At 32.2% G+C, this 16,233-nt stretch overlaps 1 protein-coding gene and 2 long non-coding RNA genes across 6 annotated transcripts in view; 1 reads left to right on the top strand and 2 right to left on the bottom strand.

The window, feature by feature from the left end:
• Positions 1–16,233, bottom strand: part of LOC6047258 (G-protein coupled receptor Mth2) — a 41,414-nt gene that overhangs the window by 4,980 nt on the left and 20,201 nt on the right. Inside the window, exons 4-8 of one of the 4 annotated variants that reach the window (XR_005278469.1) lie at positions 15,696–15,960; positions 2,662–2,831; positions 2,354–2,528; positions 1,703–1,892; positions 1,141–1,376 (exon numbers count right to left, since the gene is read on the bottom strand). Coding sequence is in view for 2 of the 4 variants with exons in the window: in XM_038262940.1 (XP_038118868.1) it covers positions 1,703–1,892; positions 2,354–2,528; positions 2,662–2,831; positions 15,696–15,960 (800 nt within the window). In the remaining 2 variants the exon portion in view is untranslated. The remainder of the gene's footprint in view (positions 1–1,140; positions 1,377–1,702; positions 1,893–2,353; positions 2,529–2,661; positions 2,832–15,695; positions 15,961–16,233) is intronic. The other 3 variants (XR_005278470.1, XM_038262940.1, XM_038262941.1) reach the window with 3 other exon arrangements.
• On the bottom strand, positions 5,214–5,524 carry LOC119769657. Its single transcript, XR_005278471.1, has 2 exons — positions 5,458–5,524; positions 5,214–5,392 (listed from the first exon to the last, which is right to left on the bottom strand). It is a non-coding gene; the product is annotated as an uncharacterized LOC119769657 (long non-coding RNA).
• On the top strand, positions 6,012–6,322 carry LOC119769658. Its single transcript, XR_005278472.1, has 2 exons — positions 6,012–6,078; positions 6,144–6,322. It is a non-coding gene; the product is annotated as an uncharacterized LOC119769658 (long non-coding RNA).

The following is a 16,233-nucleotide window of genomic DNA, read 5'->3' on the forward strand; positions in this document are numbered from 1 at the left end:
TGCATGAAAAAGGTTTAATGTAACGCATGCGTTAAACAAATTTCAGAATCAAAATATCTGGGATGGAAGGATCAAGTCTTACCTATAAACATTGTTAAAAACAACAAAAACATCTCTGACTCAATTCACAAAAAAAAATAGTGAAAAAATCATTAGATTTTTTTTTTAATTTGACATTTTAACCTTAAATAAAAAAAATCAAAGAATTATCGTGTTTTTTTATATCAGTGTATTTTCTGTAGAAACACAGTAAATAAATGTGTAAATTTGGATGGTGTAATTTTGGAAGTTTGAATATTACCTATTTTATGATGTAATTTTACCTCAATTTAGACTGAAAAAGTGGCATATCAAACAAGTGGTAAAATTACACATTTTCAGAGGTAAATTACACATTTATTCTGACATAAAAGATGTGCTCCTTTCTAGATGTAATATTACCATGTTTTTTTTTACTGTGAAGCTCATCAAATTTCTTATATTGCACTTTTTGATACGATGCAATGGCTTCAAGCTACAAAAACAAAAATATTTAATAAACTTACGCCCTTTTCAAATGGCATTCTCGTGAGCAATACTGCATTTTGAGTTAAGATTACCATTTGTTTATTCCATGGTTATTCATATAATTGTCAGAATAAACAAAACTTCGTCAAGAATGTAATTTTTATGTCATGATACCAACGATAGCACGTTTGTCATTATTCGTGCATGTGTTTTAGCTGTAAATTTTCAACAACAAACGAATAGACCTTTCCATAGCGCTGTAGCTCTGATGGCACGATAACGAGATTAACAGCTAGTTTATTTATTGAACTCTTCGTAACTTCAGTATAACTCAGTTGAGATATTACTTTTCTTATCTTTTATCAGTTCAACAATATTTGTAATTCGAACACTCCAATAACTTCCGTCCTCGAGGGAATCTAGATTGGTAGCATCGTCGCATAAATCTTTTAGAGTCCTAATTACAGTGCCACAAAAAAAAAACACATCAACAAATATCTACAAAACTCTCGCTCCATAGACTAAGATATACCGATGACCACATGTTAGTGTGCCCTAACCTCGTGGTGGTGGGTGGGTGGTGAGTAGACAACGTTGACGGAGAGAGAGAGAAGGAGGGACGTTTTTGTTTACCTAGAACAACGCAGTTTGTACAAACTGTTTGCCGGACGACTTTTGGGACTAAACCACACCTCGATCGCTCGTTCGCCCATAAATCATGAGAGCTCGATTCGAGTAATTGGTCAACGATGAATGTGTGTGTGTTTCAGTCTCTTTTGTTACCATGTCTTCTTCTTCTTCTTCTTGTTTTTGGGGGGTGCACGCGCTCTTACGGGATCTAGGATTCGTTCAACGGGGTTACCGAAGTGCTAAGAGTGATTTATTGCCGATTTGGGGAAGAAATAAAAACACAATTTATAAAAATGATGAGTTGATGAATATGACAATGGAAATTGAGACGTTTGACAAATGGACAATGGATTAAACGTGGATAGCATGAATAGAACGTGAGAAACGAGAAACTCCAATCGCCGAAGAAACAGAGAAAGATTCGCTGAAAATCGCAGGTGTTGCAGTATCGATAGATGAGGAAACTTCGAGCTGAGAAGAGTTGCAATCCGCAGTGGACTTTTTTTTTGTTTTGTTCGAGGGCATTCCGGCTAAGCGTGCAAACAGATAAATTCGCGCCACATACATACTTTTTGTAGATCAGCCGCTTGACCTTCTGCTTCCACACGAACAGCATGAAGATCAGGAAGCCCTGGATGCAGTTGCACACGTCCGAGATGTAGAACACCCAGGCCACGTTGTTGACCGCCCACGAGAGCACCTCCATCGACCAGGTCACCCCCATCACGATGAACAGCCGCAGGTACAGGCTGAATCTGTTGAAGAAGGAATTAACGATAATATGTTACATGGCAGTTTATGACGAATAAACGCTGCTTAGTATAGATGGCAAAAACATTGTCAATAAATGAGCAATACGAAGCTCCAATGTTTGCACGAGTTGATATGAGTTAAATAAGTCAACAGCGATAAAAGTGTGGCCTTGTAGTTTGCAATCGTTCTGTTGACAAATCCAATCATTACAGAGGATGCAAGTTTATTTGAACTCGAGAGACGTTCGATAATGATAAAACTATAGTTTATAAACATGCTTGTGGGCATTTGTCCTAGTTGAATCTTAATTATATACTATCGTCTCATCCATCACAAACTATAAAAGGGGTTTTCCACAAACTTACATTTCCCGTTGGAAAACCCACCCAGTGAATTCCATTGAGACGCCCAACCTCGCCGTGACACACTCGTGGGGTGTGCAACCCCTTTCCTTATCACTCACCGGTCCCGGTCATTGTCCAGCTTGGAGTGGCGCTTCGAATCCCCACGGCGCACCACGGAAGTTTCCCGCTGGATTTTGATAATCCGTATCGCGGTTATCACGAAGAACATCACGTTAGCAAACACCAGAATCAGCATTGGCAGATAGAGATAGAGGAACTCTACGTATTTGTTTTCTGAAATAAGTTAAGAAAAAATAATTTAATAATTTTTCAAAATATATGAAAACGACCATCCCAATGTGTAAAAATGATACACAACTATGACACAAATTTGGCCGCACCCTAGCTCAACCATCCAATTACTTACCCTGCAGGAGGCATCGCGTTTTGCCCATCCGGGGCCGGTAGTACTCCGGAACGAGTTCGGTGTTGTCCATGACGAAGGCCAGGACGGCCAGCAGCACCGGGCATCCCCAGGCGTACAGCGAATAGAGACAGAACTTTTTACGCTCGGTACTCTTGGCGCCGCGGTTTCCGCTGAAAAAATGGAATAAAATATAATTAGCAGATTGTTGTTGTTGTTAATTCATTTATTTCTGGCAGCTTTAACCTTCTTGGTCATTCGCTGCCCTAATTAGCAGATATTCCTTAGAAAACGCCTAGGTTCAGGGTGTTTCAGGGACTAGGGATTTGATATGCTGAGTTGTTCTAAATAATCCAAACGCTTCAGTTCCGTCAAGGTATGATAGCTCCTTGAACACGCTCCAATCGACAAATGTATGCCTGCTTGCTTGCACGTCTTTTATATATATATATTTTTTTATGTGCTTAATGTTATTTAGAATGCATTTCTTCTTAAAGTCACATAATCAAAACCAAGCTTCCCTGCACCGTGCGGTACACGCGGTTCACTTGCACCTCGGGTTTGCTTTGCGCCTGCTTTGTTCGGTTTACACCCGTACCCGACTCACACGAACCGAGGGTATTTTGGTTCATCGTACCAGCGCACCACGCCACTCTCGGTTCGCCGCGTCGGTTTTGTGTCTGGCACTCACCCATGGCATGAACCCGGTATATGAGCCAAGGTGCTTCACTCGTTACGAGCCGAGGTACGTGCCGTGGTACGCGCTGGCGGTACAAAACGGGTTCAATACCACGGCGCGTACCACGGCACGCTGGGTTCATGCCATGGGTGAGTACCAGACACAAAACCGATGGGGCGAGCCGAGAGTGTCGTGGTGCGCTGGTACGATGTACCAAGATACCAAAACACAAATGGGTTCAGGCACGTACCGAAGCTAGAAAACCAAACCCGCGGTGTGCGTTGGCACTGGCGCATGGGAAGCTTGATCAAAACAATGAAAATGACTGTTTTTGCATGTCAAATGCTGTAAGAAAATAATGCAAAAGGTTTGGAAACATAAAAACGCTGCCAATAGCTGAAACAGTGATGTAAGTTATAAAATTGAGTTTTCATAAGGAGTTTTGAAAATAATCCTTAATTATTTTACTCATGACTTTTTTTTAAATTTGTGTATTAACTAACTAACAAAAATTAATATTGAAAAAGCTAAATTATTAAGAATAAAGTCTATAAGATGATAGTGAATATGAGGAGAGAAATTTTAAAAAAATCAGATTTAAAAAAATATTTTCGAGCTTAAACATTATGCAGAGGAAAAATTATGACTAACTGGATCAATATTAACACAGAACTCTATGTACACACCAAATTTTTTTCACTGAATTCAGTAAAGTTTTTCTGAGTTTTCATCAACTTTAATTTCAGTAAACGGTTCAGTAGGGGATCAGCATTTAATTCCAGCGTGCCTCTAATGTTGGCAGGTCAAAACTTTGACATTCAATTAAAGCGTTTTCAACTAAAATCGAGTGATAAATAGCTCAATAAAAAGTGAGCAAGCAAGTTTCTATCAAAAGTTTTACAAAATTAGTTGTTTAAATAGTGAAAATCAGCTAATTGGATGGAGTTAGGAGCGAGTTCTTAACCTGCCAAACATACGAGAATTTCCCCCTAATTCAGAATCTACTGAATTCTCAGTAAAAGAGGTTTTGGGTGACTGACACTTGTCACTTTGACAGATAGTCTACTGGAATTTCAGTAAAATGAATGTCGAAATAACTGAAATTTCAGCAAAAGAAACGTAAAATTATTTTGCTGAAAATTCAGTAATTTTCTTGTGTCAGATCAGATCATTTGCTGAAGATTTAGCATTCGTTGCTGGTAATTCAGTTATCAAAATTTGACTATGCTTGCCATTAAAAATGTTTCCAGTACTGTTATTTATACATTCATTTCATCAATCCTCAAAACATGAAAGAAAGATTTGTTATTCACATTGTTTTGCCTTTGTTTCTAAAGATCACAATACAAATTTTAAAAAAAAACACAACACATTTAAAAGAGGATTTCCTCTCGGTAGCATCCAAACAATGAGTTATAAAAGTGATGATTACTGATTCGATTCGCATTCAGTTATTTATTTTACTGAAATGGCAATCCAAAATTTTCTGTGTTTTTTTAAAATGAAGTACGGAAAAATTTGAACACATTTTAAAACGCTAGCATACAAACTTTCATCTCAGAAAACATTATAAAGGACTCCCGGATGAACGAAGATTATTTAGTATCCATATAAAATCTTTTAATAAATATTTGAAAAAGTGTAACTATTTGTTGAATCATTGCCATCATTACAGTATTTTCATCCTGGATAATCTTCAACCATAACAGAACTTTTTATACAAAAAACATTATGAAACACAAATAAAATACAAAGTTTTTTACTATTTTGTTTACAAAGAAAACATAATTAATGTTAGATTTTTATTGTTCTGTTAAATATTTTTAGGTTAGGTTTTGGCTTTCGGTCTGTTTTGGGGAATCAAAACACTTGTATGTTCTCTTCATCCGACGTTTCGACCCGTTTTGGGCCTTTTTCAAGGAATCTAGGGGTAGATTTATTGGGTAAGGCACAAAAACATAAAAAATGTACACTTATGCTAGGCTTACCGAAATGGGAGTGTTTGTCGTTAGGGGATGCTCCGTCAAGCACAGAACTGTCTGGTAGCGGGGTAATCTGTAGTTTCAGAAAACAAATAAATATTTCTAAATCTACAAATATTTTTCTCTCCGTGCACTCACGTTTCAGCGAAACTGGCCGCTATCCGGTATTCGCTCGTCATACGGGTTCGTTTCCACACGAAACGCGAAACTTTGTCTGGACACAAATCTAATGTAAAACAACTACAAGAACTGAAAGCGAAGGGATACACAAACACAGACGCAGAGATCAGCTGGGCAAAAGAGAAGTCGGCGTTGACGAGTCACGTAGCAGCTATGGACCACTCGTTCGGGATCGACTCCGTACGAATTGTAGATCGGTCAATGAAGGGGGCCAATCTACCGATCCTGGAGAGTTGCCACATTAAAAACACACAACATACTGTCAACAAGCGGACAGACACGGATAATCTGCATGCTGCATATGCCGGGATTTTGAACGAGATTAAGAACATATACACAAGGAAGAAAAACCAAAACAAAATAAATAAAAACAATAACAGTAGGGACAACACACACACTAACACATAATGCCAACACCTTAACACACTCACACACTAGAATGAGTTTTATTGCCATAGTTTGCGCGCCAATGGTAGAAAGTGTGTCGAATTTATCCGTGCCCCAAAAAGTTTCGCGTTTCGTGTGGAAACGAACCCGTATGACGAGCGAATACCGGATAGCGGCCAGTTTCGCTGAAACGTGAGTGCACGGAGAGAAAAATATTTGTAGATTTAGAAATATTTATTTGTTTTCTGAAACTACAGATTACCCCGCTACCAGACAGTTCTGTGCTTGACGGAGCATCCCCTAACGACAAACACTCCCATTTCGGTAAGCCTAGCATAAGTGTACATTTTTTATGTTTTTGTGCCTTACCCAATAAATCTACCCCTAGATTCCTTGAAAAAGGCCCAAAACGGGTCGAAACGTCGGATGAAGAGAACATACAAGTGTTTTGATTCCCCAAAACAGACCGAAAGCCAAAACCTAACCTAAAAATTTATTGATACGGTCGAATAAACAGCAGGTTCTGTTAAATAGAAATAAAAAAAAACAAAAGCTTTTTGCTAATTTGTAGGTTCCTGACCATTTGTCAAACGTTCGCGTTTTTTTTTTTTTTATGTGTAAGGCCGTTGCAAATATTTTTTGAAGTTTATGTCCCTCGACTCTGACCAAAGTCAGTTGCAGTCGACTTTTGTCAAACCTGTTGCATTCGATTTGGTTCAGGGTCCCATACATCGCTATTGAATTGTTTGAAGTTTCGATAAGCAGTTTAAAAGTTATGTATAAAAATGTGTTTTCTCATATATCCGGATGTTAGATAAATGGCAGTAAATCGTACCAAATATCAGAATGTTATACAGGGTGTTTGGTTCATGGATGCGGATACTTGCTGGTCCCCTAGAGGACCCCGAAACATGAAAAAAAGTCTTCTACGGCATGGTCGAATTCTCATCCTAAACCGAGTTAAATAGAATTTACTGTTTTGAGGAGTTTGTACACTAAAATCGATTTATCTCATGATTGTGATCACGAAAAGCTTCGCTTCTGAATTCATGCGAAAGCTGAGTAAATTTCACGATAAAAAATGATTTTTGAAATTTTTAAACTTTACTTAAGTCTGCCTACAGAGCCTTTACATTTTTTCTTGCCCTGGTGTTGTTAGTTTTTTGCATTTATTTTGCGTAAATGGCAGGTAAATGGTTTGTTTTATGTATCAAAACGATGCTCCTAGATCCCCTCTACAAATCTCTCTAAATAACCATTTCCCGATTTCTTTTCCTAAAGCCGCTATTTTAATTTTATTGGTGAAAAAAAATCGAAGCCAGAAAACCTGAAATGGTATCTTAATAAATCAAAACGACGCCTGTCAGAGCATCGCGCAAAGCATACTTGATCGACGCGCGCGCGGCCGCATGTTTGCTGGAAGGAGGGTGACAGTAAGAAAACAAACCACGTGTGCCCATTGCATTGTGGAAAAAAAGTTCGTTTCAGAATTGTTTCATTACCGGAGGTATTTTGTCTCGCGTTCTTTTGGCAAACAGGTAAAAACAAAAGTTAAGGGACGACTATTTAAAGGAAAGAAGGTGTTAGTTATTAAAATGAGTTAAGATGCAATAAGTGCGGCATATGGTCTCGTTGAAGGATTTCCACTGTTGTTCAGTGTGCTGATCGTTTGACCCACAATAAATAATTAAACTGATTAAATCAAACATTTAAAACAAGCCCATTGACAATGCAAGTAAAAGTTTAGTTAGCAGGAAGAAGATACTTTGCTTTTTTAGAGTTCTACTTTTTATTACATTACAAAAAGGATAAGTTGAATTGTTTAAATCCAAGATGTATCTAAGTTATTTCTTGTGTACATAGGACAATAGCATACATTTCCATTAAGTACCAAATTTTGGCTTATTAACACCCTTTTGTTTATTTAAAACTTTTGAAAAGCGTTTTTGATTGAATAGCTCAATCAAGACCTAATTCGGAATGTGATCATAATTTGATAACAATGTAAAATTAGCCAATTTAATAGAAAGAGTTTCTTACCTCTATGCTCTAATCATAACATGTTAAAAATCGTTTTATGATGGATTTTTGTTTATTAACGTGAATTGATATTTTCAATCATTTTCAAACATTGCAATTCGTTTTGAAGTACATAAAAAAAATAATGCACGCTTAGAATAACAAAACTTCTTAAGAAACCTGAAAAACTTTTGCTAGAATAAACACTGATTTAGTTATTTAAGGAAGTGTTTATTTATTTAATTTATTCATGATAAACTAGCATGCATGAATTCTTATCGAATTTAAAATTCTTGCACTAAAATCTATTGTTATCCAAAAGGTGGATTTGAAATGTTTTTGGTAAATAAAAGTAAATCTTCCTCGGTTTCCTTGTAGGGGAACTCCATTGAAGAATATCAGAGCAGACATTCACAAAAAAAACCAACTACCGTCATCTGGGGTGACATCCCGAGCATGGTTAAATAAAAAAAGGAAATGCCTAACTATACCTTTCTCTGTTATCAATACCAAATTTTGGTATTCCTGAAAAATTTTCTTTAGATCATACAAGAGCACAATTTGGTATCATACCAATTTAAGGTATTGTTTTGATATTGCAAAATTGCAGAATTTTTCAATGACCGAAAACCACATTTTGTTATTATTTTGGTATTTACGTATTTTATCAATTTCTTCTGAAACTATGGGAAAATGTTGACCAATTTTGACGTGGTCATTAATTTTGCTTTAAAAAGATGTCTCAAATCGAAAACCGAAAAAACGAAAATTGCAAACTTGATTTTAAAGATTTTCAGAATACCCCCTAAAGAAATGACCTGAAATTGTGAAAAAAAATTCTTAGTCAGGATACCACATTTTGGTATTACAGATTTTTATCAATTTCTTCAGAAACTATGGAAAAATTTTGATAAATTTTGACAATGTCTAAAAGGTGCGCTAACATGACTTGAAAACCAAAAATGTTAAAAATGATTTTTGAATTTTTTGAAGATTGAACCATTTATCAAAATAGAAATCATTGAAATGTATCTAAGTCGGGATAAAAAAAATACTTTGATCAACGAGTCAATCGATTTTATTATTGAATTTTTGGTGACTGGAATCCAATTTCATTTTAATAACATTCATTAATCAATCTTGTTATTTCTCAGAAGCTTCAAGAGCTTCAAGGATAATCCGTTCATCAATGACAAATGTATTCGATTTGGCGAAGAATATCACTGAGAACAACATGGAATCATCAGGCGATTAGATTTTGCTGTTGCATTTGATATCATTTCCGTTTGCAACTGTTGCACTAAAATGACATGAAAATACCAAATTTTGGTATTACTTTTGCAAATTACAGCGACCAAAATGTGCCCTTGGTAGCCCAGTAATAGATGGTAAAATACCATGAAATCATGTGTGTGAAAGACCACAGGAATACCAAAATCTGATGTTCCATGGGCGAGGGAATACCAACAATTTTGTATTCCAAGTAATACCACAATTTGGTATTTCTGTGTTATTTACCTCTGCTAGAGATTGGGTCTGAGGGTGAGATTGGGTCATACAAATTTCTGCATTTTTGTATGATCCAATTTCTTCATCCAGACCCAATGTCACCCCTGATGACGGAAATGATATCACATTGCTCCACATGCAACAGCATAATCTTCCCACCTGATGATTCCATTTTTTTCTTAGTGATATTCTTCACCACATCGAATACATTTGTCATTGATGAACGGCTAATCCTTGAAGTTCATGAAGCTTCTGAAAATAACAAGTTTGAAAAATAAGTGTTATTAAAATGAAACTGAATTCAAGTTCACCAAATTAATAAAAGTATCAATTGACTCGTTAATCAAAAAATGTCTATTCCAAAAAAATAATAATTAAAGTTAAAAATCATAATAATAAAAATAAAAAATTAATCAAAACAGAAAATAAAAACCCTTGCCATTTTTCTATACGCAACTTGACAAAAAAAAAATCACAATTTATCATGATTTCACAAAAATAGTTGCCTCTCCGTCACGAGTTACTGAAAATGTACCTCGGATTCGTGATACCTAAAAAGATGATTAAATGATTAAATGATTAAATGATTAAATGATTAAATGATTAAATGATTAAATGATTAAATGATTAAATGATTAAATGATTAAATGATTAAATGATTAAATGATTAAATGATTAAATGATTAAATGATTAAATGATTAAATGATTAAATGATTATATGATTAAATGATTAAATGATTAAATGATTAAATGATTAAATGATTATATGATTAAATGATTAAATGATTAAATGATGAAATGATTAAATGATTAAATGATTAAATGATTAAATGATTAAATGATTAAATGATTAAATGATTAAATGATTAAATGATTAAATGATTAAATGATTAAATGATTAAATGATTAAATGATTAAATGATTAAATGATTAAATGATTAAATGATTAAATGATTAAATGATTAAATGATTAAATGATTAAATGATTAAATGATTAAATGATTAAATGATTAAATGATTAAATGATTAAATGATTAAATGATTAAATGATTAAATGATTAAATGATTAAATGATTAAATGATTAAATGATTAAATGATGAAATGATGAAATGATGAAATGATTAAATGATTAAATGATTAAATGATTAAATGATTAAATGATGAAATGATTAAATGATTAAATGATTAAATGATTAAATGATTAAATGATTAAATGATTAAATGATTAAATGATTAAATGATTAAATGATTAAATGATTAAATGATTAAATGATGAAATGATGAAATGATGAAATGATTAAATGATTAAATGATTAAATGATTAAATGATTAAATGATGAAATGATTAAATGATTAAATGATTAAATGATTAAATGATTAAATGATTAAATGATTAAATGATTACATGATTAAATGATTAAATGATTACATGATTAAATGATTAAATGATTAAATGATTAAATGATTAAATGATTAAATGATTAAATGATTAAATGATTAAATGATTAAATGATTAAATGATTAAATGATTAAATGATTAAATGATTAAATGATTAAATGATTAAATGATTAAATGATTAAATGATTAAATGATTAAATGATTAAATGATTAAATGATTAAATGATTAAATGATTTAATGATTAAATGATTAAATGATTAAATGATTAAATGATTAAATGATTAAATGATTGAATGATTAAATTCTTAAATTCTTAAATTCTTAAATTCTTAAATTCTTAAATTCTTAAATTCTAAAATTCTAAAATTCTTAAATTCTTAAATTCTTAAATTCTTAAATTCTTAAATTATTAAATTCTTAAATTCTTAAATTCTTAAATTCTTAAATTCTTAAATTCTTAAATTCTTAAATTCTTATATTCTTAAATTCTTAAATTCTTAAATTCTTAAATTCTTAAATTCTTAAATTCTTAAATTCTTAAATTCTTAAATTCTTAAATTCTTAAATTCTTAAATTCTTAAATTCTTAAATTCTTAAATTCTTAAATTCTTAAATTCTTAAATTCTTAAATTCTTAAATTCTTAAATTCTTAAATTCTTAAATTCTTAAATTCTTAAATTCTTAAATTCTTAAATTCTTAAATTCTTAAATTCTTAAATTCTTAAATTCTTAAATTCTTAAATTCTTAAATTCTTAAATTCTTATATTCTTAAATTCTTAAATTCTTAAATTCTTAAATTCTTAAATTCTTAAATTCTTAAATTCTTAAATTCTTAAATTCTTAAATTCTTAAATTCTTAAATTCTTAAATTCTTAAATTCTTAAATTCTTAAATTCTTGAATTCTTAAATTCTTAAATTCTTAAATTCTTAAATTCTTAAATTCTTAAATTCTTAAATTCTTAAATTCTTAAATTCTTAAATTCTTAAATTCTTAAATTCTTAAATTCTTAAATTCTTAAATTCTTAAATTCTTAAATTCTTAAATTCTTAAATTCTTAAATTCTTAAATTCTTAAATTCTTAAATTCTTAAATTCTTAAATTCTTAAATTCTTAAATTCTTAAATTCTTAAATTCTTAAATTCTTAAATTCTTAAATTCTTAAATTCTTAAATTCTTATATTCTTATATTCTTAAATTCTTAAATTCTTAAATTCTTAAATTCTTAAATTCTTAAATTCTTAAATTCTTAAATTCTTAAATTCTTAAATTCTTAAATTCTTAAATTCTTAAATTCTTAAAATCTTAAATTCTTAAATTCTTAAATTCTTAAATTCTTAAATTCTTAAATTCTTAAATTATTAAATTCTTAAATTCTTGAATTCTTAAATTCTTAAATTCTTAAATTCTTAAATTCTTAAATTCTTAAATTCTTAAATTCTTAAATTCTTAAATTCTTAAATTCTTAAATTCTTAAATTCTTAAATTCTTAAATTCTTAAATTCTTAAATTCTTAAATTCTTAAATTCTTAAATTCTTAAATTCTTAAATTCTTAAATTCTTAAATTCTTAAATTCTTAAATTCTTAAATTCTTAAATTCTTAAATTCTTAAATTCTTAAATTCTTAAATTCTTAAATTCTTAAATTCTTAAATTCTTAAATTCTTAAATTCTTAAATTCTTAAATTCTTAAATTCTTAAATTCTTAAATTCTTAAATTCTTAAATTCTTAAATTCTTAAATTCTTAAATTCTTAAATTCTTAAATTCTTAAATTCTTAAATTCTTAAATTCTTAAATTCTTAAATTCTTAAATTCTTAAATTCTTAAATTCTTAAATTCTTAAATTCTTAAATTCTTAAATTCTTAAATTCTTAAATTTTTAAATTCTTAAATTCTTAAATTCTTAAATTCTTAAATTCTTAAATTCTTAAATTCTTAAATTCTTAAATTCTTAAATTCTTAAATTCTTAAATTCTTAAATTCTTAAATTCTTAAATTCTTAAATTCTTAAATTCTTAAATTCTTAAATTAGATTTGGAAAGGATACAGATTTATTTTAAATGCTAAGCCTAAGCAACAAATCAATTGTACTATCCTGAAGTCCCAACCTAAATCCCACATTGTGATAGTGAAAAAGTCACAGAAGCAGCGGTGTCTTGTGCAATTGTGATATTTTCACTATCGGAGAACTACCTAGTTCACGAAGACAGCTTATCGGTCAACGCTTAAACCCTGGGGCTGCGGCAAAGCGAGTTCTCGTAGCATGAGGTGGTGTCCATAGTGCTTATAAAAAAGAATGTATACCCAAATTTTTACTAATGCACTAGGATCAAATCATGCCCCTTGACTTTACAAGGCCCAGGGAAATTCTTAAATTCTTTAAAAACAAATTAATGCACTATTATTTTGAAATTTATGATTTTACATTTTTATCAAATTATGATCACATTCCGAATTAGGTCTTGATTGAGCTATTCAATCAAAAACGCTTTTCAAAAGTTTTAAATAAACAAAAGGGTGTTAATAAGCCAAAATTTGGTACTTAATGGAAATGTATGCTATTGTCCTATGTACACAAGAAATAACTTAGATACATCTTGGATTTAAACAATTCAACTTATCCTTTTGTAATGTAATAAAAAGTAGAACTCTAAAAAGCAAAGTATCTTCTTCCTGCTAACTAAACTTTTACTTGCATTGTCAATGGGCTTGTTTTAAATGTTTGATTTAATCAGTTTAATTATTTATTGTGGGTCAAACGATCAGCACACTGAACAACAGTGGAAATCCTTAAACGAGACCATATGCCGCACTTATTGCATCTTAACTCATTTTAATAACTAACACCTTCTTTCCTTTAAATAGTCGTCCCTTAACTTTTGTTTTTACCTGTTTGCCAAAAGAACGCGAGACAAAATACCTCCGGTAATGAAACAATTCTGAAACGAACTTTTTTCCACAATGCAATGGGCACACGTGGTTTGTTTTCTTACTGTCACCCTCCTTCCAGCAAACATGCGGCCGCGCGCGCGCGTCGATCAAGTATGCTTTGCGCGATGCTCTGACAGGCGTCGTTTTGATTTATTAAGATACCATTTCAGGTTTTCTGGCTTCGATTTTTTTCACCAATAAAATTAAAATAGCGGCTTTAGGAAAAGAAATCGGGAAATGGTTATTTAGAGAGATTTGTAGAGGGGATCTAGGAGCATCGTTTTGATACATAAAACAAACCATTTACCTGCCATTTACGCAAAATAAATGCAAAAAACTAACAACACCAGGGCAAGAAAAAAATGTAAAGGCTCTGTAGGCAGACTTAAGTAAAGTTTAAAAAATTTCAAAAATCATTTTTTATCGTGAAATTTACTCAGCTTTCGCATGAATTCAGAAGCGAAGCTTTTCGTGATCACAATCATGAGATAAATCGATTTTAGTGTACAAACTCCTCAAAACAGTAAATTCTATTTAACTCGGTTTAGGATGAGAATTCGACCATGCCGTAGAAGACTTTTTTTCATGTTTCGGGGTCCTCTAGGGGACCAGCAAGTATCCGCATCCATGAACCAAACACCCTGTATATATCGTTTGATAGGTAATCCAAACACCTTTCAAACAAGTCTAAAATATTGCAGATCTGGCAACCCTGTCAAAAGTTATGGCTCCTTAAGTGATATTTATGCACATTTTTGAAGCTTGATCTCACTTATCTGTTTGAAAACTTTATCCTGATTAATCATTCATCCTATCGTTGGATAGCTTATCGAAACACCTTTCAAACGATTCTAAATTTTGAAGATCTGGCAATCTGGCAATGATCACTTAAATTATATGTGTAATTCTCTACCAACTCACACGAAATCAGGAAAAGTTGCCCCGACCCCTCTTCGATTTGCGTGAAACTTTGTCCTAATGGGTAACTTTTGTCCCTGATCACGAATCCGTGGTCTTTTTTTTATATCTCGTGACGGAGGAGCGGTACGACCCCTTTCATTTTGAACATGCGAAAAAAAGAGGTGTTTCTCAATAATTTGCAGCTTGAACGGTGATGAGAAGGAAATTTGGTGTCAAACAGACTTTTATATAAATTTAGACGCCCGATTTGATGGCGTTTTCAGAATTCCGAAAAAACGTATTTTTTATCGAAAAAAAACTCTAAAAAAGTTTTAAAAACTCTTCCATTTTCCGTTACTCTACTGTAAAATTTTTGGAACATGTCATTTTAAGGGAAATTTACAGCACTTTCCGAATCTACATTAATCCAGAAGGGTATTTTTTTTATTTAGAGCTATATCTTTCATTTTAAAATTTCGTGTTTTTTTCTAACTTTGCAGGGTTATTTTTTAGAGTGTTACAATGTTCTAAAAAGTTGTAGGGCAGACAATTCAAAAAAAATTTTTTAACGATTTTACGATTTTTTTTTTTTTTTGAAGGAGTTACATCTTGCGTTTCCCTTTGTTTCACATCAACTAAATGTTCTTTTTTGTCAAAATTCTTTTAAAGGGAAATTTGTATTATTTTTTTCAAAGCACATTTGTTGGGCTTTAAAAACTTGTTGTAAATCATAATCAAAATGAAATCTAGAATTCATTTTCTAAACAACATATGCGTTAACTATGCAAGGAGGACCTTTTGAAAATTTAATCTGGAAAAATTCTTTTTGCCTTAAATAAATTCAAATAGATTTGTATTCATAATTCAAGAAGGGTTCCGAAATTAATAATTTACCGATTTTTTGAGATATTTTACAGATTTCATAAAGATTTCACGAGCTAAATCAATAGATCACCCCTGAGTCAAATAAAAGCTGATGAACGATGTTAACGGCCAATTAAAACCACCCGTAAGATTTGCTCCACGCCCGCCAGCTAATCACCCACCTAAACGTCCAGTAGATATCGAACGACATCACGTTGAGCCAGAAGAAGCTAACCATGAAGAAGAAGTACAGCGTGTAGCCGGCCACGACGCAGGGGGTGGTTTCGGCCGCAAACAGCCGCATCTGGACCAGGGAGAGGGCCGTGTAGCCGACGGTCAGCCCCAGGACGTAGCACATCAGGGACTTGCCGTGCATGTTCCGCAGCTCCGGAATGCACGCGTACACGAACAGCGTGATGAGCAGAAACGGCACCGACAGCAACATTCCTGCAAAAAGAGAAGTAAATAAAACGCGATAAATATCGCACAATTTTGACGAAATGTGTGTTTGTGTGATGGTATCCTGCTGATAGTGGTGATGATGAAGTCCTGGCCAGCCATTTTGGGTGGACACCGCCGTCGTGATGGCGCCACCGACTGATTCAGCAGTGGATACTCGCGTGTCACGCACGCTTTGAATGGTTTGACTAATTGGCGGATTATAAACATTAGTGATGCCAGAAATGGACTTAATGGTGGCTATTACAAATTTATTAAATT

Source organism: Culex quinquefasciatus, chromosome 3 (assembly GCF_015732765.1).
Source record: "Culex quinquefasciatus strain JHB chromosome 3, VPISU_Cqui_1.0_pri_paternal, whole genome shotgun sequence".
NCBI classification, from domain to species: domain Eukaryota; kingdom Metazoa; phylum Arthropoda; class Insecta; order Diptera; family Culicidae; genus Culex; species Culex quinquefasciatus.